The sequence below is a fragment of the Phyllobates terribilis genome, unplaced genomic scaffold (assembly GCF_046119375.1).
Source record: "Phyllobates terribilis strain yellow unplaced genomic scaffold, ASM4611937v1 Scaffold_11__3_contigs__length_659146591, whole genome shotgun sequence".
NCBI classification, from domain to species: domain Eukaryota; kingdom Metazoa; phylum Chordata; class Amphibia; order Anura; family Dendrobatidae; genus Phyllobates; species Phyllobates terribilis.
This window is the reverse complement of record NW_027362771.1, coordinates 319,782,815-319,809,392: the sequence shown is the minus strand read 5'-3', so window position 1 is coordinate 319,809,392 and position 26,578 is coordinate 319,782,815. Positions and strand designations below refer to the sequence as shown.

Genomic DNA, 26,578 nt, shown 5'->3' with positions numbered 1-26,578 from the left:
CTTGGTCACACTATATAAATCCATGCAAACGGCATGGATTTATATACTGTGACCTTAAAGAATGTTTAAAAATAAAAAAATAAATCTATACTTACCTTCCGATGGCCCCCGGAGTCTTGCTTCGCTCCGTCCTCCCTTGCCGGCAGCTCGCGGTGCACTGCACTGGTCCTTCAGTCCATCGCGAGCTGCCGGCAAGGGAGGACAAGCGCAGCGGGGGCCATCAGAAGGTAAATATCATATTTATTTTTTATTTTATTCTTTTTTTACAGGTTCTATGGTACCCAGGTCCGGAGGAGAGTCTCCCTCTCCTCCACACCTGGGTCCAATTCGCACATTGAAACGCATGGAATGCGCATGTACAGATGCAGTGATGCGGAATCCATGCGTTCCAATGCAAGTCAATGGCGGCAAAAACGCAGCGCTTCCGCAAAATAATTGGTATTGCTGCAGTTTTTTCCGCAATGATAATCTGCAGCGGAAATTTCCTGCAGCATGTGCACAGCACATGCGGATTATCATTGGGGAGGCCTTCTACCATGTGTTTTTTAAGCGTTTCTGCAGCGTTTTTGCCACTGCGGAAACGCTTAAAAACGCATCGTGGGCACATAGCCTAAGTTATTTTTTAAAAGTAGCAAAACAAACAAAAACTACATACATTTTGAATCAACTAATCTGTACTACTGACCCACAGAAAAAATTTAAACATATCATTATTACCACACAGTGAACACCGAAAAATTAAAAGCCAAAGCAACAATGACCACATTGCATTTTTTTCTTTTCAATACACCAAAAATAAAACAACAACAAAGATTGTTTTTCAGTACATTTGGCAAATTAAATGATGGCAATCAAAACTACAACTTTTCCCAGTAAACACCCTAAAATGTTGGCGAACAAGTAAAGTTATGGCTCTATGATATATGCAGGCATGAATTGAAGAGAAAAAAATAAAAAATTATATATATCCGAGATATATATATACTGCTCAAAAAAATAAAGGGAACACTTAAACAACAGAATATAACTCCAAGTAAATCAAACTTCTGTGAAATCAAACTGTCAACTTAGGAAGCAACACTGATTGACAATCAATTTCACATGCTGTTGTGCAAATGGAATAGACAATTGATGGAAATTATTGGCAATTATCAAGACACCCTCAATAAAGGAGTGGCTCTGCAGGTGGGGACCACATCTCAGTACCAATGCTTTCTGCCTGATGTTTTGGTCACTTTTGAAAGTTGGTTGTGCTTTCACACTCGTGGTAGCATGAGACGGACTCTACAACCCACAGAAGTTGCTCAGGTAGTACAGCTCATCCAGGATGGCACATCAATGCGACCTGTGGCAAGAAGGCTTGCTGTGTCTGTCAGCGTAGTGTCCAGAGGCTGGAGGCGCTACCAGGAGACAGGCCAGTACACCAGGAGACGTGGAGGGGGCTGTAGGAGGGCAACAGCCCAGCAGCAGGACCGCTACCTCTGCCTTTGGAGGAACAGGAGGAGCATTGCCAGAGCCCTGCAAAATGACCTCCAGCCGGCCACAAACGTGCGGTTGTCTGAACAAACGGTTAGAAACCGACTCCATGAGGGTGGTATGAGGGCCCGACTTCCACAGATGGGGGTTGTGCTCACAGCCCAACACCGTGCAGGACGCTTGGCATTTGCCACAGAACGCCAGGATTGGCAAAGTCGCCACTGGCACCCTGTGCTCTTCACAGATGAAGGCAGGTTCACAATGAGCACATGTGACAGACGTGTCAGAGTCTGGAGACACTGTGGAGAGCGATCTGCTGGCTGCAACATCCTTCGGCATGACCGGTTTGACAGTGGGTCAGTAATGGTGTGGGGTGGCATTTCTTTGGAGGGCCGCCAGCCCTCCATGTGCTCGCCAGAGGTAGCCTGACTGCCATTAGGTACCGAGATGAGATCCTCAGACCCCTTGTGAGCCCATATGCTGGTGAAGTTGGACCTGGGTTCCTCCTAATGCAGGACAATGCCAGACCTCATGTGGCTGGAGTGTGTCAGCAGTTGCTGCAAGATGAAGGCATTAAAGACCTGAATCCGATTGAGCACATCTAGGACATCATGTCTCGCTCCATCCACCAACGTCACGTTGCACCACAGACTGTCCAGGAGTTGGCGGATGCTTTCATTCATTCAGATCTAGGATGTGTTATTTGAGTGTTCCCTTTATTTTTTTGAGCAGTGTATATACATAATATTTATATTTTTATTCATTCATATAACGCCATTAATTCCACAGTGCTTTACAATCATTATCAGCACTGTTCCCATTGGGGCTCACAATCTAAATTCCAAATCAGTTTGTCTTTTGAGTTTGGGAAGAAATCGGAGAACTCAGAAAAAACCCATGCAAATAAGGGGATAACATAAGAAACTCCTTGCAGATGTTGTCCTTGGTGGGATTTGACCCCAGGACCCCAGTGCTGCAGTGCTAATCACTATAATATGAATACATACATAATATATACAGCGGGTGAAATAAGTATTGAACACTTCACCAATTTTCTAAGTAAATATATTTCTAAAGGTGCTATTGACATGAAATTCTCACTAGATGTCGGTAACAACCTATCCAATCCACACAGGCAAAGAAATCAAACCACAGTTGCCTCCTGTATAGAGAAACTAGGCGCATGCATTGCTCAGGTGTGATTTTGGCCCATTCTTCCACACAAACACTCTTCAAATCCTGAATTTTCCATGGGCTCCTTCTATGATCTCTGAGCTTTAGTTCCTTCCATAATTTTTCTATTGGATTCAGGTCAGGTGATTGGCTGGGCCATTCTAGCAGCTTTATTTTTTTCCTTGAAACCAATTGAGAGTTTCCTTGGCTGTGTGTTTGGGATCATTGTCTTGCTGTCCACCAGTTTCCTCTTTATCGTCCTGGTAGATGGCAGCAGATTTTTATCAAGAATGTCTTGGTACATTTGTCCATTCATTCTTCGTTCAATTACATGAAGTTTGCCAGTGCTGTATGCTGAAAAATAGCCCCACACCATAATGTTCCCACCTCCAAAGCTTCACTGTTGGTATGGTGTTTTTGGGGTGATATGCAGTGCCTTTTGGCCTCCAAACATGGTGGGTATTATGGCATCGAAAGAGTTCACTTTTGATCTCATCTGACCAGATTATATTCTCCCAGTATTTCATATTATTGTTTACATATTGTTGAGCAATGTTTAAACGCACACTTGAACATGCTTTTTCTTCAGCAATGGAGTACATGGAGCGTACATTCTGGCCATGTTGGTTGAGTGCATTACTTATTGTTTTCTTTGAAACAATTGTACTTGCTGATTCCAGGTCTTTAAGTAGCTCTCCACAGGTTGCCTTGGCTCTTGGACAACTCTCCTGATAATTTCTTTCACTCCTCTGTCTGATATCTTGCAGGGAGCACTTGGTCATGGTTGGTTTATGGTGAAATTATATTCTTTCCACTTCTGGATTATAGCCCCCAACACTGCTCACTGGAACCTTCTGTAGTTTAGAAATTCTTCTGTAACAATGCTATCAGTATGTCTTGCAACAAGAAGGTTTGAAGGTCTTGAGACAGCTCACTGGTTTTACCCATTATGAGATGTTTCTGGTGTGGCACCTTGGTAATGAGACACCTTTTTATAGACCATCAGTTGAATCAGCTGATATTTTTCACTAAATGGAAAGATTGCTTTTTAAATTACAGATAGATTTCAGCTGGTGAACATCACTTTCCATGCCTTTTTGCACCTCTCTTTCTTCATGTGCTCAATACTATTTCCCGATGTCATTTCTCATTATTACACATAATTTATAGGCATCTATCTATGGTTTGATTTCTTTGCCTGTGTGGAGTGGATGGGTTGTTACCGACATCTGATGAGGAATTCAAGTCAATAGCACCTATAAAAATATATTTACTTAGAACATTGGTGACTTGTTCAATACTTAATTCACCCGCTGTATGTATATGTGTAAGAGTAATTGAACGTTGTTTGGCAAGTAAAAATCAGATTTTTTTCTACCCCGACAGCAGCTCAGCTCTTCGCTCCTAGAACTATACTGCATTGACATTTCAATAGTTGCTTCAAGACATCAATACTCACATCTTCCTCATGACTGCAATGGATGAGGCCTATCAATCTCTGAATAAGTCTCTCTTCATTTAACCACTATAACAACAAAGAAAAGTTTGAAATGTATAAACTTACTAGATTTTAATACCAAAGTAACAAAAAAAGGCTTGGGAAAAAACTATGGTTACAAGACTAAACAGCGACCAGAGAACTGTGGGGTGCTTGGAGCAGAAGATTTGTTGCTTTAATAATCCCCTTTTAAATGAAATAGTCTCACTTGTATAATAAAAAAACATATACACATCTCTCTCACTGGTAAGGTTCCAGCAATGACAGCGCTGGGTCTGACGCGGTTCAAGCGGCATTGTTCAGCCATGTGAGCCCTGCAGCTAATCAACGGCTATTATTTGACTGCTGTGCTCTTACCTCCTGTGGACGAAGAGAGAGCACAGCAGCCCAATAGCGGCAGCTGATTGGCTATATGGCTCATGTGGAATAAAAAAGCAAGCGGCCCCGGACAGACTCAGCGGAGATAAACCTGAAACTCTGCCAATGTGGGAGATGAGTACATGTTATTTTTTATTTTACAAGGGGGAACTACTTCATTTAAAAAGTGGTTGTAGTGGAAAACCTCTCAAATCAGGGCTGTGGAGTCAGAGTCGGAATAAAATGGACCGAAGTTGACTCCTAAAATATATAATTAATTGGGTACAGTAGTCCAATGCAGGATGTGCTGTAAATTTTTTCATAAGAATTTGGGAAAGTTGTGAAATGTCCTATAAATGTCTGTTCTTGTCCTGATCTAAGGATCTCGGCTTTTAGTTGAGATGAATCTGTGCTGCACTTTATGTACATGCTTAGTAGTGAGGCAGTGAGATGAATCTGTGCTGCACTTTATGTACACACTCAGTAGTGAGGCAGTGCAGGGCTGTGGAGTCAGAGGTTTGGCTTATCGACTCCACAGCCCCACGTCCAATGGTTTCCAGTATTTTCTTTTTTTGGTGACAAAAACAATGCCATGTGTCCACCTAAAATCTCCCCATCATCTCATTAAAGAAGAGCATTTCACATTCATCCCAATATGATACGTGTGTTTAACATGTCTCACGTTTAGCACTTCTTGTCTGAGTGGAGCTGGCTCCACACAACTGATGAGACGAAGTAGAAGGTCCATCATAGCTGAAGTACCAATGTGCTCCAGCACCAGTGTAAGGAACTTTTCCTTTTTCCTCAGAAATCCGATTACCTAAAGGAAACAAAGTTAAAAGAATTGTAAAGAGCTGCGGAATATGCTGGCGCTATATAATCATTAGGGATATCCTTCCTGCTCCCTCAACTGTCGCCTCTCAAGCTGACTAGATAGCCTGGTCATATTAGCAGCTACTTCTCTGCTGCAGCACATCAGAACACCAGACTACATATAATTACTGCGGACAATATTTAACCGGCTTTCTATTGTAAACCATATTCTTTATACAAACACGGAAGATAAAATATTGACAAATTATATGCAGACTTAGCAGCCTTTCAGCTTCAAGGGTTTATCCCAGAATTCCAGAAGTATTTTTCACAAAGCCCGAGCTCGGTAATAACTATGAAGCAATCCAAAGATGATCCCAGAAAACCGGACAACCCCTTTTATCTTATCTGATCTCAGGTACAATTTTTCTTGGTGTAAATCTCTAGTACATGTAAAATAGCTGTGTTTTTCACTGAATAAAGCCAGAGCTTTTCATGTTCATCCAATGTAAGATTTTTATTAATAATATTCTACCAGAGAAATGCTGTATATACACTAAATAGAAGGGATGGGGGGGGGGGTACACATTACTAATGGTAAACATTAGCAGCTATTTCTCACTTGTTCAGTTTTCCTTGCAATCAGATTCCCGATGGTCTTGCTGAAGAAGCTGGCCAGTAGAGGATTGAGCGGGGGCTCTTGCTGTAGGAAATCATAAAGGATGTCCAAGAGGTGCTCATCCTCACCTAGTTTATCATTAATTTGTGGCACGTCACATGTGAGCAACTCACAGGCTATGTTTGGGTACCTACAAGAAGAGAACATGTGCTAAATAAAAAAAAAAAAAAAAAGAGATCACTATGTAAATACAGCGTCAATTGGTTTTCCGGGTATCAGTTTCTAAGCCCCATCAGCTTCCACTAGGTGATAAATATTAATATACTCAGGTGTTAGCCACTCTCCTCAGATATAGTGCTACTTTTCCGACGCTGCTCCAGTATTTGTTGAAAAGTTGTGTCAGTAACATCACAACTACAGCGCACATGATTGCTGCAGCCAATCACTGGACTCAGCAGCCTTGCCAATGTAGCCAGCATTAGCCGCAGCAGCTACATGTGCAGTAGTCATGCCGCCGGTGAGCCCAGTCATTAGCTTCAGCGGTCATGTGTGCAGTAGTCATGCCGTCCGCTGAGCCCAGTCATTAGCTTCAGCGGTCATGTGTGCAGTAGTCATGCCGCCTGCTGAGCCCAGTCATTAGCTGGAGCGGTCATGTGTGCAGTAGTCATGCCGTCCGCTGAGCCCAGTCATTAGCTGCAGCGGTCATGTGTGCAGTAGTCATGCCATCCGCTGAGCCCAGTCATTAGCTTCAGCGGTCATGTGTGCAGTAGTCATGCCGTCTGCTGAGCCCAGTCATTAGCTGCAGCGGTCATGTGTGCAGTAGTCATGCCATCCGCTGAGCCCAGTCATTAGCTTCAGCGGTCATGTGTGCAGTAGTCATGCCATCCGCTGAGCTCAGTCATTAGCTTCAGCGGTCATGTGTGCAGTAGTCATGCCGTCCGCTGAGCCCAGTCATTAGCTTCAGCGGTCATGTGTGCAGTAGTCATGCCGCCTGCTGAGCCCAGTCATTAGCTGCAGCGGTCATGTGTGCAGTAGTCATGCCATCCGCTGAGCCCAGTCATTAGCTTCAGCGGTCATGTGTGCAGTAGTCATGCCGACCGCTGAGCCCAGTCATTAGCTTCAGCAGTCATGTGTGCAGTAGTCATGCCGTCCGCTGAGCTCAGTCATTAGCTTCAGCGGTCATGTGTGCAGTAGTCATGCCGTCTGCTGAGCCCAGTCATTAGCTGCAGCAGTCTTATATGCAGTAGTCATGCCATCCGCTGAACCCAGTCATTAGCTGCAGCAGTCATATATGCAGTAGTCATGCCATCCGCTGAACCCAGTCATTAGCTGCAGCAGTCATATATGCAGTAGTAGTGCAGTCACCGATGTAGCCTCTCAACAATCACCGAGAGCAATAGCTGAGGGTGAACGCTGGAGCAAGGGAAGGTGAGTAACGCCAATTTTATTATTTTTCTCTAGAATAATCTTTTTTTAAATATGTATATATCTATATGACAAAAATAAAGGCAGCAAAGATTGAGAAATAGAGACTCTTTTCCAAAGGAATTAAAAATCATAATAACAGAATTAAAAGTGATAGCGTTGACTCCCTCAAAAACAATCAGAGTATATAGTGTAAAAGGATAAGCTAAAAGCTAGTCTATTAAAAGGGGTTTCCCCATGAACAAAGTATTTTATTCAACAGATCTTGGAAAAAAAATAAGTTCCATAATTGGATGTGTTAAAAAATTTTTTTCCTGTATTGAAATAATCTTAGAAATGTGCCCCTGCTATGTATTGTGTAATGGCTGTGTCTGACCGTACAGGAACATGGTCTGATCATACCAGAGCTCCTGGGCAGGGGAAGAAGCAAAAGAGTATACAGACAGGACAGCAGAGGATTGCAGCTAATACTTTCTCTGAGTTTAAACATTTCACTGCTGGTTGAAAAAACTTATTATTATTCAAAGATCTATAAATTTAAATACACTTTATACATGAGAAAACCCCTTTAAATGCTATCTACTCTATAGCTTTGACATAGGGAAAGCCATAACAGATTACATGTTTAGGGATAACATAACTGATCCAGTAACTCTGCCATGGGTTTTTGGACATGTACAAATATATCTTAAATTAAAATGTAAGAAATCATATTAAACACAGAAATTTATTTTGTGAAAGTAGACATCTGGCATATTGTCAAAATACCAATAAGCACTTCATGCAATTTAGAGAGATATTTTCATAAAAATGCACAACAACTGATATTAGTGACTAAAATGTGACCTAAACAGAAAATTAGTGGAGAGACCAAAATTCTGGTTTCAGATTGGAAATTTTAAAAAGGTGACAACCTATAAAATACAATGACACACCTTGAAAAATTAGAAAAATAAATGTATTCCTTGAAAGAATAACCTTATGATTGTTGTTACCATGATGTGCTGATGACAATCATATTCACCTTCATGTGATAAAGAGCAACTATTTACTAACCAGTTGGAATCCCAAGGCTCTTCATTTCCGCAATGCAGACTGCCGAAACGAGCCAGCTTCCATTTTTGCCCTAATTACAATATTGAAATATTTGAACAACGAGTACAGAGATCTTTCAAATGAACTTTTAACACCTAGTGTGCAACAATGACAAGGGAGCATCTGTTATGTCTAGATAAAAGGGTTCATCATTATTACAGATGGTGATTTTTTTACTGTACAAGCAGTAAGACTATGTTGTGATGATTGACTCATTGAACAAGTTCAAGGAGAGCCTTGATGATTTTTTTGAAAAATATAATTTTACAGGTTCTTTACACTAGATTCTGGGATGGGACGTTGCTCCAGACAAGTAGTCTGAATGCAACATGTGGAGTAGGGAAGGAATTTTTCCCCTAATATGGAGCAATTAGCATTTGTCTCATGGGATTTTTTGCCTTTCTTTGGATCAACACATTAGTACTATAAGATGATCTCAATGAACCTGTGTCTTTTTTCAGCCTTAACAACTATGAAACAATGTATAACTCATAAAATCTACCTCTTCATCACTCAAAATATATAAAAAAAATGTAAGATTTCCAAGCAGAAAAAAATAAACAAAATTCACTCTTAAAAGTTAGTCCTATACAGCCTGAGACAGGATTCCCCTGGCAGCGAGCTCTATTGTTTTATGTTATATTTGTATCCCACCAAAAGCTTTTGGCATACTTATAATACTTACACTGGTTTATTTCTGATTGCAATATTTGTTTTTCTCAGAACAAATAAACCACTCTAGAGCAGATTTAATAATACATTTTTAAAGCGATTCTATCAGCATAAAATGACTGTTCAAGCACAGTCCCCGAAAAGGAGCTGTGCTTGGTTTGAACAGTCATGTTCTGCTGACAGACGGCTTAGAATGAAACTAGATACACCAGATTTGTTATTACGCTGGCACATACAGAATTACAAATTCAAAGAGCTTCTATCTAACCTTATTTCACCTAATTTTGGTGTAATAGTCTGTAACTTAGGTGACACAGCAGTGATGCCTTATTATTTTACTCACTTAAAGCGGACTTTCTCGTCCATATCATCAGGAGGCTGTTGTGTGATGAGCTGCACAAGCTGCTCCATGCATTGTGGCTGACACAGAAAGTCCAGTAGCCGCTGGTTCTGAGCTTTACACTCCTGGAGCAGATCATCTTCGTCCATTAATTCTAGGAGGGTAACATCCTCCTTTTCCAGTAGCTTGTCCACATGTGATGTTGTGTTGAGGTCAAACTTCCAGAACATGGTAGCAAAGTACTCCTTACTGTTAGAAGTTACAGTAAAGAACAAAATGACATCAAACTGCTTATGATTAAGCCCAGGAACACCACAAATTAAAGGATACATAAAATACCTAATGTGCTTATTAATATACACAACTTGTATCATTCAGAAATTAAATCACTGTACATTTAAAGAGGACATTTCACCAGTATGACCATGTTAAACTGGCCACATCATGGAATAGTGGCTGCAGAGCATAAAAAAAGTTATTTTTCTGTTTTAGCTTTTTATTATTTTATTTCTCTTCTCCATTGTGGAGATACTAGCTTGTAAAGTTTAGGTAATAATTTAAGATAAGCCCAACCAGAAGTTACCAGAGATTATTCTATTTGAGAGGGTACTTTTTACCCTGAATGACTTTGACCAATCATAAATGTCATGTATAAACATTCACTGTGTATATCAGAGACATGTATATCTCACACTGCTACTGGGGTTGTAAGGGCTATTTACATCACATGTGTGGTTTTGGCATTCATCACGCTTGCATATATCAGTAGAACACAGAAAATAGGTATGGAATAGTAGACTATGTTATTCCATCCCACAGAGTCCAGGGTTAAAAAAAAAAGGATATGCTAAAAATTAAGTTTATGAACATAGGAGACTGTAGGCGACAAATGCCACCCCCAAACTATTTATATGAGCATGTAGCTTTTTCAAAGACAATCCCAACAATACCTTTACATGGCCAGTCCATTCCTCCATTACTGAGAATTCAATGCTTGAATTGATATGCAGATGAGTCTGAAGAACTGCAGTAGATCTGCAGCTTTATTCCCCGCCCAGTGCTGCCTCCTCCTGCTTGATAGACAGTCTTTATATGCTGTGAGACTTCAGGCAATGGAGCTGTCAGTCAAGCAGGAGGAAGCAGCACTGGAGGAAGCAGTGACAGAGGCTTCAGATCTACAAAATAGTTCTTCATCAACTGCATGTCAATTCAAATACTGATTTCTCAGTAACAGAGGAATGGACTGTCTAGGTAAGAGTATTGCTGGACTTGTCTTTGAAAGAGTTACATGCACATATAAATAGTTTGGGGTGTGAAATCCTGCTGATAGATTTCCTTTAAGCCTTTTAATGACCTTGTGGATGAGATTAAAAGTAAAGTGTCAGTCTTTGCAGACGACACCAAACTATATAGGATATTAAAAATTGACCTTGACACTACAATATGGCAAAACGATTTGGATAAGATGTCTGAATGTGCAAACACTTGGCAAATGAGATTTAACCACTTCGCACCAGAGCCTGTTTTTGCCTTCGTGACCAGGCCAATTTTTTCAATTCTGACCACTGTCACTTTATGAAGCAATTACTCTGGAACACTTCAACGGATTCCCCTGATTCTGAGACTGTTTTTTCGTGACATATTGTACCTCATGACAGTGGTAAAATTTCTTCGATATCACTTGCGTTTATTTGTGAAAAAATCTGAAATTTGGCAAAAATTTTGAAAATTTTGCAATTTTCAAACTTTGAATTTTCATGCCCTTTAATCAGAGAGATATATCACACAAAATAGTTAATAAATAACATTTCCCACATGTCTACTTTACATCAGCACAATTTTGGAACCAAAATTTTTTTTGTTAGGAAGCTATAAGGGTTAAAAGTTGACCAGCGATTTCACATTTTTCCAACATAATTTACAAAAACATTTTTTTAGGGACCACATCTTTTTCAAAGTGACTTTGAGGGGCCTTTATGACAGAAAATACCCAAAAGTGACACCATTCTAAAAACTGCACCCCCCTCAAGGTGCTCAAAACCACGTTCAAGAATTTTTTTTAACCCTTCAAGTGTTTCACGTGAATTTTTGGAATGTGGAAGAAAACAATGAACATTTAACTTTTTTTCACAAAAATGTTACTTTAGACCCATTTTTTTTTTTTCACAAGGGTAACAGGAAAAAATGGAATATACAATTTGCAGTGCAATTTCTCATTAGCGCTCTGATACCCCATATGTGAGGGAAAACCACTGTTTGGGCGCACTGCAGGGTTTGGAAGGGAAGGAGCGCCATTTGATATTTTGAATGTAAAATTAGTTTGAATAATTAGCAGACGCCATGTTGCGTTTGGAGAGCCCCTGATGTGCCTAAACAGTGGAAACCCCCCACAAGTGACCCCATAGTTGTGTGGTGAGCACCTTGCACCCCCAGGTGCTTCACAGAAGTTTATAATATTGAGCAGTAAAAATAAAATTGTCACATTTTTCCCACAAAAAATGTTTTTCATCCCCTAATTTTGCATTATCATAAGGGTAACAGGATAAATTGCACCATGAAATTTGTTGTGCAATTTCTCCTGAGTACGCCGATACCCCATATGTGGGGGAAAACCACTGCTTTGGTGTACGGCAGGGTTCGGAAGAGAAAGGAGCGCTATGTTGGCTGGGATAGGATGCAGACACCATGTCACATTTGAAGAGTCGCTGACATGCCTAAACAGCAGAAACCCCCACAAGTGACCCCATTTTGTAAACTACACCTCTCAAGGAATTCATCTAGGGAAGTAGTGAGTATTTTTTAATTTTTAAATTTATACCATAGGGCAGTGAAGAAAACAGAATTATATGTTTACCACAAAAAATGTTTTACCCTCAGATTTTACATTTTCACACAGGGCAATGGGTAAAAATGGTGCCTAAATGTCACACAATTTCTTCTAAAAGTGGCAATACCCCATATGTGGCTGTATCGTACCGCTTAGCCATAAGGCGAGATCTGGGAGGGACGGAGTGCTATTTGACAATTGGAGAACAAATTATTGTAGATTAGGCATTTGGATTTGGGAGCACAAAATTTTCTGAATTTCTTTTGGGGGGCAAGGGCCATTTCGCTTTTCCAGAGCCTTTCTGCTACCAGTAACTTGGAAGTCCCTTATATTTTTAACAGATGACGGACCTGAGTGGGGACTAGCTTTTTTTGAGGACCGAGTTGAAGCTTTTATTGGGAACATTTTACGTAACATTTATCCGGCGCTCTAGGCTGAGCACTTACATCGGGGTTTCTATCTAAATTTCCAAGTGATGTAATTCAGATGAAACCCCTGCAGGATCCATTCACTATAATGAGGCAGCAGAGTTACTCTGGACTCCGTCTGGCCTCTGTTTAGCGGTGTCCTTTTTTTCAGAAGTGCACAAAACTGTGGCCAACCGCACTTTTATGCACGCCTAAAAAAATGACACCGTGGGATCACAGGCCAGACGGCATCCACAGTGTCTTATATCTGCCTCATTACAGGGAATCTTCCGTCATGGGTTCTGTCTGAATCACGTATGTCAGAGATTTACACGGAAACTCTGGTGTAAGTGCTCAGCGCAGAGCGCAGGATAAGTGTGAGCAGAGCCTTACTGCGATCTTTGGGAGACATAATAAACAAATCAGTAGCAGGTGAAGAATTGGTTTTATTTATTTTTTACGCCGTTCCTCGTGAGGTATAAGTGATGAGATTACTTTATTCTTCGGGTCGGTGCGATCACAGAGATACCAGATTTATATCGGGTTTTTATGACTGACAGCTGTCACACACTAAGAGATGCTTTTTTTTGCAAAATCTAGTTTTTGCATCGCCATATTTGGAGAGCTAGAATTTTTCCATATTTCGGCCGACAGAGTCATGTGACAGCTTGTTTTTTGCGGGACGAGTTGACATTTTTATTGGTACCATTTTTGGGTACGTGACATTTTTTGATCGCTTTCTATTCCGTTTTTTGGGAGGTAAAATTAACAAAAACCAACAATTCAGGAATTGTTTTTTGAGGTTTTTTTTTATGCCGTTCTGCGTGTGGTAAAAGTGATAAGGCAGCATTATTCTTCGGGTCAGTACGTTTACAGCGATACTACACTTATTGTATATTTTTTTATGTTTTGGCGCTTTTACCCAATAAAACAATTTTATAGAAAAAATATTTTTTTTGCATCGCTTTATTCTGAGAGCTATAACTTTTTTATTTTTTGGCGGAACAAGATGACGTTTTCAGCGGTACAATTTTTATTTCCATTTTGCTTTTTGATCGCATTTTTTTCCACTTTTTGTTTGGCAATTTGATGAAAAAGCATAGTTTTTTGCTCCGTTTTTTATTTATTTTATTACGGTGTGCACAGAAGGAGTTAATTAGTGTGACAGTTTTATAGATCGGGTTGTTTCGGACACGGCGATACCAAATATGTGTACTCTTTTTGTTTTTGCATAAATATACGGATTTATTGGTTTAATATTTTATTTATTTAGATTTTTTATTTTGTGATTTTTTTTTACAGTTTGAAAACATTTTTTAGACTTTTTTTTTACATTTTTACTTAGTCTTGTATGGGACATTAATTTTTATTTTTCTAATCACTGTTCTCATGTAATGCAATAGACATTGCATGAGAACTTTGCTGACAGTTTCACACTGTCTGTCTCCTGCTGGACTCAGCTGCAGCCTGAGCTCAGCAGGACACCATATATAGCAGGACACCATATATGGCAGATCTGGAGGCGGTCATGTGACCTCCAGCTGCCATAACAATGGTAGGTCATGGAAGGCATCAGGGGGCCGTCGGAGAGGTAAGTGGACGACCCCCTCTCCTCTCACTATCTTCTATATGCCGCGATCACTATAGATCGCGGCATATAGAAGATAGCAAAGGGCTAACATCATTGGGACCTGATCCAATCAGGTCCTGATGATGTCCCCTGTCAGAGCTGTCGCTCTGAACCGCAACCGCAGCACTTGCAGGACCTGAGGGCTGCGGGACCACCGACCGTTCATAAACGTCGGCGCTGCACAGAGCCCAGGCAGCGCTGACGTTTATGTACAGTGGGCGGTCGAGAAGCGGTTAATGCTGTTTTAAAAAGTAATGAATCTAGAACAGAGTAATCCTTTTGCTTCATATACTCGAGACTACAGAACAGTTGAAGGACTTGGGTATTCTGGTTACAAATAAGCTGAGCAGCAGTACTCAATGTCAAGCAGCAGCCGCTAAAGCAAACACTATTTTAGGGTGTATAAAAAGAGAGATAAAATCAAGCGTTCCCATCGTATTGTTACCCCTCTATAAATCACTTGTGAGGTCACATCTAGAATATGGGATCCAGTTTTGGGCTCCACATTTTAAAAAGGATATTATAAATATTGAGATTGCCAGTTGCATATTTAGATCAACAGGTGACGTACAACACCATCCAAGTGTCGTGAGTCTCCTGAAAAAAAAACTGAAAAAACCAACTCCAATAGATACATATGGTAAATAGAAGGAAATGGAGTTAATAATGGTTTAAAAGTTTATAATGTTTATTATAAATCGTTAAAAACAAGTGTATGACAAGACAAGTAAACAATAAGTCAACAGCAAGCAGTCAACATCACATGAAATTCATAATATCCAATATATCTAGCAAGTGCTAATATAGCAAGCGACCCCCCTAAAAGGATCCATAATAAATGTATTGTAATATTCCTAAAGGACCGTACTCAGAGCAAAAATTGCTCAATGAGAAGGGGAGTAAATCTTACCGCTGTTGGGTTGCGAGTTCGGGTGGACGCGCATTTCGCATTGTTATGGGGACGCTTTATCAAGGGCAGAGTAATAATAATAATAATCTTTATTTTTATATAGTGCTAACATATTTCACAGAGTATCTGTGGCGCCAGTAGGACCTTTTAAATATCCACGGTATAGGGTCACGTGTCTGGCCGCGTGACCGGAAGTCCGTCACAAGGTCGTTCACGTGACCTGAGGTGAGTGGTCCAACAGCGCGTGCGCCGAGCAGTCAAGCCAACCGTGCATGCTGGGGAGTAGGGACCACTCCCAGTCATGCGCAGTAAGCATATAGATGGCCGGAAGCGTGCGGGACAGCAGGCGGCCCACCGCGCAAGCGCACCACACTCCCTGAAAGTGGACCCATAGCGAGAAGTATGGTAGTCTATATATGGTGTGGAAGCAAACAACACAACACTAGTTGAATACACGGTAAATGTTCCTGGTAAAATTAGAAGTGGCATGTTGGCAGAATCCGGAATGTACTCTACAATGTTCATCTGATTGCTGGCTCCAATAATAGATGTTTTGAGGACAATCCCAAAAAGGGTCGGCGGACAAGCCACAGGGTTTAAGTAGAAACTAACGAAAACAAAGAGGAATGACGATTGGAGGCATAAAATACATGAAGAAGATACAATTATAAGACTAAAAATCCATGATGACGGTTAGAAGGGGATAGGTATGATGTGAAGAGGACAGGGGAAGGAAATATATTTATAAGAAGGAAGAAAAACTAATTGAAGAAAGGAGCTCCAGCCACAGGTAAGTCCAAAAAAGTCTTCTTTATTAGATAAAATACAGATGCATCAGCACATGTCCAAAAAAAATTTTTAAGAGCAACGCACTACTAGCGTTCGAACTGCGTTGCTCTTTAAAAATTTTTTTTGGACATGTGCTGATGCATCTGTATTTTATCTAATAAAGAAGACTTTTTTGGACTTACCTGTGGCTGGAGCTCCTTTCTTCTTTCTTCACTTGTACCAGTTCCGAGGTGGTTCTTCGTACTCCGTGCCCCAGGACGCTTATACTCAGGTGAGCTGGTGTTCCTTTTGCCTTTTCACACACAAGAAAAACTAAGGGCCTCGTTTAGGTCATTTGGGGCCATAGTGTTACGTCTTACAATCCATTGGGTTTCTCTTTGCGCCAGAAGATCTTTTATTTCAGCCCCCCGAATCCCAGTGTGGACAACATCGATGCCTCGCACCATTAGTGACCGAGGGTCACAAACGTGCACGGCTCGAAAATGCCGTTGGATAGTCTTAAGCTCGGAGGGTCGTCACTGTCCTGGCCGCGCAATGTTCCTCACATGCTTATGTACTCACACCCCGAGTTCCCTAGACGTTAAACTAATATATATCAACGAGCAACCACATGTAGCATAATAGATCACATTTGTGGTGCTGCACAAAATGTGATGTCTTATATATTATTCCTTAAGTCATTGGATTTAAATGTAGAGCTTCTAAGGACATTGGCGCAGGCAAGACGGTGACCGCATGAAAAACAACCCAAAGTGGGGCCCCTTGAGCCTCGGCTTTTCAGGGATATAGTGGCTTCTCACCAGGAGGTGATTCAGATTTTGGTTTTTTTTTATAACCGTAATTTTTATTAAAGATTATCAAATGTTTTATAAAGCCAATTTAACATAATAGGTAAGTACATATAAATGGACAAACATGTATCAGTTATTTTAAAAAAAAAAACTTTAACATCAGATTTTCTTTATAGGCGATCTACGCAATGTAAGCAACTGTCCACTCATAAACTTAATTGGTTATAAAAGAAATTATAACAGACATATTACACGAGACACAAGGGAGGAGGAGCTTATAGTTAGCTAAAGAGGAGAGGAGGGGGCAGAGAGGCAGTAGATAATCTATTGTATGACAAAGAAGAGGTTTTATACTATGTGTTGAGCCCAATAATAATCCCATGGAGCCCACACCTTATTAAACATTTCGATCTTGTCATTTATAGTAGCTGTCAGGGATTCCATTCAGCGAACATCACAGATCCTTGAGGTATATTCTTGCCGAGTTGGGGGGTGGGGTGAGGGTGGTCTCTTCCAACAACAAGCAATTATACACCTAGCTGCTGTTAGTAAATGGAGAAGAAATTTAATGGAGTTTTTGCCCAACCCCTTGGGAGGGACATTAAGAAGAAAAACTGAGGGATCTAAGTCCAACTCCACTAATGGTACCTCTTGTATCATAGTTTTAACTATTTCTCAAAAGGGGATTATAACCCCACATGTCCAAAAAATGTGAGGTAAAGTTCCCCTAGAGGCACCACGATCATTCAGATTTTTTGATCTTCTGGGCGTCATAGACAGAGAGTCAACAAGGAACGGTCCCAGGGAGGGCTCTGTTTTGAGTATATCCCAATGCTTGGTCAGGATATCTCTCATACCCATCCACTCAAGATTGCAGGTGGAGATGAACCTGATCCTCTCCTCGCTCCGACCCAAGACATTATTTTTTGAATATAAAAAATTATTACGGGGATTTGACATAGGCCTGTTATAGCCAAGCCTGACGCATCTCCGGCAATAGCTTCTTTGTTCGAATCGAGTTTTCAAGACATGAGCTGGTCTCTCGAACTTGTCGTTAGATGAACAAATACGTCTCACTCTTAGAAACTGTCCAACCAGGACGGCCCTAATGGTAGTTGGATTGTGAGCGGAACTGGCATGAATCAGAGCATTAACAGAAGTCGGCTTCCTGTAGACATCTGTCTGAATGTATGAATTATCGTCAATTTCCAAAGTGATGTTCAGGAAGTCGACCTTCCTTGTATCATACATATAAGTGAGCCTGATATTGTATGGATTAACATTAAGTTGTGCAATGAATACCCCGACTGCCGCACTGTCCCCCGCCACAAAAATAAAATATCATTTATATATATATCTTAGCCAGCACAGCATTTGGTTGGTGGCCTTCGCCACAAAAAATGTGTCTCTCTCACACACCCAGGAAGAGATTGGCATAGGAGGGTGCGCAGGCCACCACCATGGCTGTGCCATGCTTCTGCAGACAGAAATGTTCTTTAAATACAAAAAAAATGGTGCGAGGCATCGATGTTGTCCACAAGGGGATTCGGGGCCTAACATAAAAAAAGCTTCGGGCGCAAAGAGAAACCCAATGGATTGTAAGACTTAACACTATGGCCCCAAAAGGCCTAAACGAGTGTCACGCCAGGTTTGAGTGGAACACAGAGAGTCAAGCCAAGTGTGAGTGCAACACAGAGGGGAAAGGGAGCCCAGACACTAGGGAAAGGGGAAAGAGGTGACCTCCTAATCTGGACTAGCATTACCCTGTCTCCCCCTAAAGTCCCTATACAGCCTTTGCAGCTGTCGCTGATCACGTGCTTCGCCCTACTATCCCTGGCGTAAGGCTATAGCTGGGGGTGGAAGGAGATGAGCACTAGCCAACCTCCGCTAGCACTCTAAAGACAAAAGGGGAAGACAACACAGGGGAATAACAACTTAGCTTTAGAAGAAACTCCAACAGGGCACACGACCTATAGACTCCAGAGAGAACGAGATGCTACTTCAGCCAAGTTCCAAGTAGAAATGAGTATAACCGGCGACGCCCACCTAGACACACCAGGTATATATACACCCAGACTAAAGGAAGGTAGTTGCTGGGTCCTAAACACAGCCTCCTATTTAGGCAGCTGTCTGCATTGCCAAACGTGTAGACCTCCTGCAAACCACTGCAGGGCGACTGTCTGTCACCTCTGACACACCCGTGACAACGAGGCCCTTAGTTTTTCTTCCTTCTTATCAATATAATATTTTTTCACATCATACATATCCCCTTCTAACCGTCATGATGAATTTTAAGTAGTGATGAGCGAGCATGCTCGTTACTCAAGATTTACGAGAATGCTCAGGTGTTTTCCGAGCATCTTCAGCGTGCTTGGGTGTTATGTTTGAGTCACTTTGTGCGCATGATTTGCGACTGTTTGACAGCTTTAATACATGTGAGGAATGCCTGTTTCTTAGGCATTCCTCACATGTATTAAAGCTGTCAAACAGTCGCAAATCATATACTCAAAAGGACTAAAATATAACACATGAGCACACTGCAGATACTCGGCGAGCATCCGAGAATGCTCGCTGAAAGGGTTAACAGAACATGTTCGCTCATCACTAATTTTTAGTCTTATAATTGTATTGTCTTCATGTTTTTTATGCTTCTAATCATCATTCTTCTTTATGTTTTCATTAGTTTCTACTTAAACCCTGTGGCTTGTCTGCCTACCCTTTTGGGATTGTCCTCAAATCATCTACTCTTGAACCGAGCAATCAGATGGACGTTGTGGAGCATATTTCGGATTCTGCCAACATGCCACTTCGAATTTTACCACGTATTTAACTAGTGCTGTGTTGTTTGCTTCCTCACCATATACAGACTACCATACTTCTCGCTGTGGGTCCACTTTCAAGGAGTGTGGTGCGTGTGCTCAGTGGGCCGCCTGCTGTCCCGCGCTGTCTATATGCTTCTTGTGCATGAACGGGAGTGGTCCTTTGCTCCCGCATGGTTGTCTTGACGGCTCGGGCACACGCGCCGTTAGAACACTCACCTCAGGTCACGCGGACTTCCGGTCACGCGGCCGGACACGTGATTTTATACCGGCGATATTTAAAAAGGTTATTCTGGACGCCAAAGATACTCTGCCCTTGATAAAGCGTCACCACAACGCAAAAAGCGCGTTGGGGTTCCATCCATCCACCCTTCCAGTCCACCTGTGATCTCAACCCTTCAGCCCCCTTCTCATATTACATTGGGCAATTTTTGCTTTGAGTACAGTCCTTTGGAAATACTGCAATACACTTATTATGGGTCATTTTAGGAGGGGTCACTTGCTATGTTAGCACTTGCTACATATATTGGATATTATGAATTTCATGCATGTGATGTTGACTACTTGCAGTTGACTTATTGTTTACTTGTCTTGTCATACACTTGTTTTTAACAATTTCTAATAAACATTGTTAATTTTTAAACCATTATTAAATTCATTTCCTCCTATTTACCATTTTAAAAAGGATATTCAGAAGGTAGAGTCAGTTCAAAGGCGGGCAATTAGATTATTACAAGGGATGGAAGGCCTCTCAGATGATGATGAGGTTGGAAAAGTTGGGCTTGTTTAGCTTAGAAAAAAAGACATCTCAGAGGAGATCTCATTTATATGTATAAATATATGTGTGGTCAATACAAAGAACATCATTACAGGTGGTATAAAGGTGATTCCGGCAGCTAAACAGGAAAGGGTTCTTTACAGTTAGAGCAGACAGACTGTGGAATGCCTGACCACGAGAGGAAGTAATGGCCGATAAAAAGGGCTGGATGATTTCCTCAGTACACTTAACATCATGGGTTATAGTTAATTTAGGGAAAAAATGTACAATTGGTGGAGAAAGGTTGAACTTGATAGACCTAGGTCTTTTCTCAACCTATGTAACTATGTAAGATAAGTGATGAGTTTTCCAATAGCTTTCAAAAACATTCCATTGGAGCCACTTTGTGCTAGAGCATAGGGTATAATCTTTTAATTTATTTCTCATGGAAAGCTATTGAAAAGTTCATGCTGTATCTGTTAAATGACTACCATTATAGCCTGTGGGTAATGGATGATCGCTGTATCTCAGCCTCCGATAATATAAAGAGATTTTCCCAGCATAAATGTCAACTGGAGACAAAAAAAAAGTGATATGAACATAGCCTTACAGTACTTCAGAGCTTGCGCCCAGAATACAGGACAAGAAAGATTTATTCATCTGCTGCTCATCTCCCAGGGGAATAATACACTACAAAAAGAAACAAGACCATAGCTGTAGATGCACTATAGAGTTTTCTTAATAGCTGGAGCTCGTTGACAGGCCCTTTCACATACACAGATTAACATTATAATTCAAATCAAAGCAATCATCACAATAATCAATTACATACTATCATACTATTAATGACATAATAAAAGTGTAGTTAATCAGAAGAAGAAAATATATTTAATTTTTTCATATCTGGAACATGAAACAATAGATATAAGGGACTAAACATCCAACAAATGTTCGTTCAGGAGGGACAGCGATTGTACTAAGGTTTGTTAATAAGCTTGCTATGTGGAAATGCAAGTTAATAGTACATTTGGGAATACATATGTTGTAATTTATTTATTTGATAAATGAACACAAATGAAAAGGAAAGTACAGTGCAACATACCTCAAAAAAACACAGATGGTAAGGTCTCAAAGGAGGTGTAATATGTGACCATACACACACATTTGTGCTGAGACTAGAGCCTCCACAACCAGGATAATTCTGTATATGAGCACCGATGTCCTGTAAAAATACAAAAATGATACTGTTTTTTTAAAAAAAGATAAAATATAATAAAATATAAAAGAGGTGAAGAAAATTATAAAAAATTAAGTAAACAAATTATATGCATCAGAATAAACTCAAGACTAGGAGTTTTGAACAGCTTGCAAAAACACTGTACCCAGAATTTTTTTTAAAAAATATCATTGAGTTTCTTTATTTTATAAACTTGAATTTTTGAGGGGCACAGAAATTTAGTGCATCAAGGCCCCTGAGCTTACACAATCCTCGCATCACATATTTACAAGTCTGTGTGGGAACTACATCCCACTAGTGCACATGGGAAGGGGTTTAGGTAGTTTGTTTAAAGCACCACTCCAGCATTTTGTTTATATCAGCACTGGAGTGGTGCTACTAATCGAAGGTCTTGCCCCAGTCTCATACTTACAAGCCGCCATCTTCAGCTTTTCCAGATCTGTCATCTTGTGACCGCAACTTCTGACTGGCCACAAGTCAGAAGTTGTATAGAGAAGTGTATGGGAAAAACCGTACCCAGACCATACTGAAAATACCCCGACCCTACAGTGCTTTTAGCCTTAAAAAAAAAAGGCAAATCTGAATGTGAAAGCAGCCTTACAAACTTTTTTTTCGCATGGTCGAGAAAAAAATAAATAAGTGCAGATTTGCTGTGACTGTTCTGGATTTTGCTTTGGCTTAGCCAAAGGTGAAATACACAACAGAATGTACAAACAGTAAATGGAGTTTTTGATATGGATTTAATGTGACATACTGAAATCATCCGCATACTTATGGATATCCTACCACAATGCTGATACCTACAAAAATATTCTGTATTTACTTGAAAAGCTGATAGCATAATTGACAATCACAAGAAGATGTAGCAAACCTACATTTTTCGGGGTTAAGCACGTAGTTACCGTAATTCTTATGATGAAATCCAACATCACACATTACAAACTGACCAATCAGAAATGATCCCATAAAGACAACAATTAATCATTTGGAACAAGTAAAAACAACCATATGTATGATACACTAGTAAGACCCTGAAAACTACTAAAGTAAGGACAGAGCAATACAGCCACATTAAAATTATAGGGCCACAAAGTCATCAAGAGATCTGAAAACGAAAAAAGTAAGCCAAGACACAAGAATTTAAAATTTAGAATAAATCCTTTATTAATACAAATACACTGTGTGCAGAATTATTAGGCAAGTTGTATTTTGGAGGATTATTTTTATTATTGATCAACAACTATGTTCTCAATGAACCCAAAAGACTCAAAAATATCCAAGCTTAATATTTTTGGAAGTTGGAGTGTTTTTTTTTTTAGATTTGGCTATCTTAGGAGGATATCTGTTTATGCAGGTAACTATTACTCTGCAGAATTATTAGGCAACTTAACCACTTCGCGCCAGAGCCTGTTTTTGCCTTCGTGACCAGGCCAATTTTTTCAATTCTCACCACTGTCACTTTATGAAGTAATTACTCTGGAACACTTCAACAGATTCCCCTGATTCTGAGATTGTTTTTTCGTGACATATTGTACTTCATGATAGTGGTAAAATTTCTTCGATATCACTTGCGTTTATTTGTGAAAAAATTGGAAATTTGGCGAAAATGTTGAAAATTTTGCAATTTTCAAACTTTGAATTTTCATGCCCTTAAATCAGAGAGATATGTCACACAAAATAGTTAATAAATAACATTTCCCACATGTCTACTTTACATCAGAACAATTTTGGAACCAAAATTTTTTTTGTTAGGAAGCTATAAGGCTGCGTGCCCACGTTGCGGATTACAAGTGTTTTTGATGCGGAATTTCCGCAGCGGAAATGCTTGTAAAACGCATGGTAATCCGCACCCCATGGTCCCCAAGGGGATTCCGCAAGTTCTATGCACATGCTGCGGATTTTTCCGCAGCTTTTATGCTGCGTTCAAAAATCCGCAGCATGTCAATTAATTTTGCGTTTCCGCAAGCGGAATTGCCTTGTGCAATGCATTAAAAACGCAAGGCAATTCCGCATGTGGAAAACGCGAGATAAACGCATGAAAAACGCGCGATAAACGCGTGCGGAATTCCGCATGCGTTTTTCCGGGAGAGGACTTGCAGAAATGAAGCAGAAATTTTCTGCTTCATTTCTGCAACGTGGGCACATAGCCTAAGGGTTAAAAGTTGACCAGCGATTTCTCATTTTTCCAACAAAATTTACAAAAACATTTTTTTAGGGACCACATCTTATTTGAAGTGACTTTGAGGGGCCTTCATGACAGAAAATACCCAAAAGTGACACCATTCTAAAAACTGCACCCCTCAAGGTGCTCAACACCACATTCAAGAAGTTTATTAACCCTTCAGGTGTTTCACGGGAATTTTTGGAATGTGGAAGAAAACAGGAAAATATGGACTATACAATTTGTAGTGCAATTTCTCATGAGCGCGCTGATACCCCATGTGTGAGGGAAAACCACTGTTTGGGCGCACTGCAGGGTTCGGAAGGGAAGGAGCGCCATCAGACTTTTTGAATGTAAAACTTGTTTGAATAATTAGCAGACGCCATGTTGCGTTTGGAGAGCTCCTGATGTGCCTAAACAGTGGAAACCCCCCACAAGTGACCCCATTTTGGAAACTAGACCCCTTAGGGAACTTATCTAGATGTGTGGTGAGCACCTTGAACCCCAAGGTGCTTCACAGAAGTTTATAATATTGAGCTGCAAAAATAAAATTTTCACATTTTTCCCACAAAAACGTTTTTCATCCCTAATTTTGCATTATCATAAGGGTAATAGGATAAATTGCACCATGGAATTTGTTGTGCAATTTCTCCTGAACACGCTGATACCCCATATGTGGAGGCAGACCACTGTTTGGGCACACGGCAGGGTTTGGAAGGGAAGGAGCGGCATTTGAATTTTTGAATGTAAAATTTGCTTGAATAATTAGCGGACGCCATGTTGCATTTGGGGAGCCCCTAATGTTCCTAAACAGTGGAAACCCCACACAAGTGACACCATTTTGGAAAATAGACCCCTTTGGGAACTTATCTAGATGTGTAGTAAGCACCTTGCACCCCCAGGTGCTTCACAGAAGTTTATAATATTGAGCCATAAAAATAAAATGTTCACATTTTTCCCATAAAAAATGTTTTTCATTCCCTAATTTTGCATTATCATAAGGATAACAGGAGAAGTTGCACCATGAAATTTGTTGTGCAATTTCTCCTGAGTACGCCGATACCCCATATGTGGGGGAAAACCACTGCTTTGGTGTACGGCAGGGTTTGGAAGAGAAAGGAGTGCTATGTTGGCTGGGATAGGTTGACACCAGACACCATGTCACATTTGAAGAGTCGCTGACATGCCGAAACAGCAGAAACCCCCACAAGTGACCCCATTTTGTAAACTACACCTCTCAAGGAATTCATCTAGGGAAGTAGTGAGTATTTTTTAATTTTTAAATTTATACCATAGGGCAGTGAAGAAAACATAATTATATTTTTATCACAAAAATATTTTACCCTCACATTTTACATTTTCACACAGGGCAATGGGCAAAAATGGTGCCGAAATGTGTCACACAATTTCTTCTAAAAGTGGCAATACCCCATATGTGGCTGTATCGTACCGCTTAGCCATACGGCGAGATCTGGGAGGGGCGGAGCGCTATTTGACAATTGGAGAACAAATTATTGTAGAATAGGCATTTGGATTTGGGAGCACAAAGTTTTCTGAATTTCTTTTGTGGGGCAAGGGCCATTTCGCTTTTCCAGAGCCTTTCTGCTACCAGTAACTTGGAAGTCCCTTATATTTTGTAACAGACGACGGACCTGAATGGGGACTAACTTTTTTTGAGGCCTGAGTTGAAGCTTTTATTGGGAACATTTTACGTAACATTTATCCAGCGCTCGAGGCTGAGCACTTACATTGGGGTTTCCATCTAAATTTCCAAGTGATGCAATTCAGATGAAACCCCTGTGGGATCCATTCACTGTAATGAGGCAGCAGAGTTACTCTGGACTCCGTCTGACCTCTGTTTAGCGGTGTCCTTTTTTTCAGAAGTGCACAAAACTGTGGCCAACCGCACTTTTATGCACGCCTAAAAAAACTGACACCGTGGGATCACAGGCCAGACGGCATCCACAGTGGCCTATATCTGCCTCATTAAAGGGAATCTTCCGTCATGGGTTCCGTCTGAATCACGTATTTCAGAGATTTACACGGAAACTCTGGTGTAAGTGCTCAGCGCAGAGCGCAGGATAAATGTGAGCAGAGCCTCACTGCGATCTTTGGAAGACATAATAAACAAATCAGTAGCAGGTGAAGAATTGGTTTTATTTATTTTTTACGCCGTTCCTCGTGCGGTATAAGTGATGAGATTACTTTATTCTTCGGGTCGGTGCGATTACAGAGATACCAGATTTATATCGGGTTTTTATGATTGACAGCTGTCACACACTAAGACGCTTTTTTTTCGCAAAATCTAGTTTTTAATAGCCATATTTTGAGAGCTATAATTTTTCCATATTTCGGCCGACAGAGTTATGTGAGGGCTTGTTTTTTGCGGGACGAGTTGACATTTTTATTGGTACCATTTTTGGGTACGAAACATTTTTGATCGCTTTCTATTCCATTTTTTGGGAGGTAAAATTAACAAAAACCAACAATTCAGGAATTGTTTTATGAGATTTTTTTTATGCCGTTCTGCGTGTGGTAAAAGTGATAAGGCAGCGCTATTCTTCGGGTCAGTACGTTTACAGCGATACTACACTTACTGTATATTTTTATGTTTTGGCGCTTTTACGCAATAAAACAATTTTATAGAAAAAATATTTTTTTTGCATCGCTTTATTCTGAGAGCTATAACTTTATTATTTTTTGGCTGATGGAGCTGTATGGCGGGTTTTTTTTGCGGAACAAGATAACGTTTTCAGCGGTACAATTTTTATTTCCATTTTGC

At 40.5% G+C, this 26,578-nt stretch overlaps 1 protein-coding gene across 5 annotated transcripts in view; it reads right to left on the bottom strand.

Moving 5' to 3' along the window:
- The window catches only part of PPP6R2 (protein phosphatase 6 regulatory subunit 2), a 111,076-nt gene that overhangs the window by 69,306 nt on the left and 15,192 nt on the right, over positions 1 to 26,578 (bottom strand). For 3 of the 5 annotated variants that reach the window (XM_073652582.1, XM_073652581.1, XM_073652580.1), the window contains exons 2-6: positions 21,501 to 21,620; positions 9,472 to 9,717; positions 5,940 to 6,126; positions 5,187 to 5,324; positions 4,109 to 4,174 (exon numbers count right to left, since the gene is read on the bottom strand). In XM_073652582.1, the coding sequence (XP_073508683.1) occupies positions 4,109 to 4,174; positions 5,187 to 5,324; positions 5,940 to 6,126; positions 9,472 to 9,698 (618 nt within the window). In that variant the 5' untranslated portion in view covers positions 9,699 to 9,717; positions 21,501 to 21,620. Of the gene's footprint in view, positions 1 to 4,108; positions 4,175 to 5,186; positions 5,325 to 5,939; positions 6,147 to 9,471; positions 9,735 to 21,500; positions 21,621 to 26,578 lie in introns of those variants that run through there. The other 2 variants (XM_073652579.1, XM_073652583.1) reach the window with 2 other exon arrangements.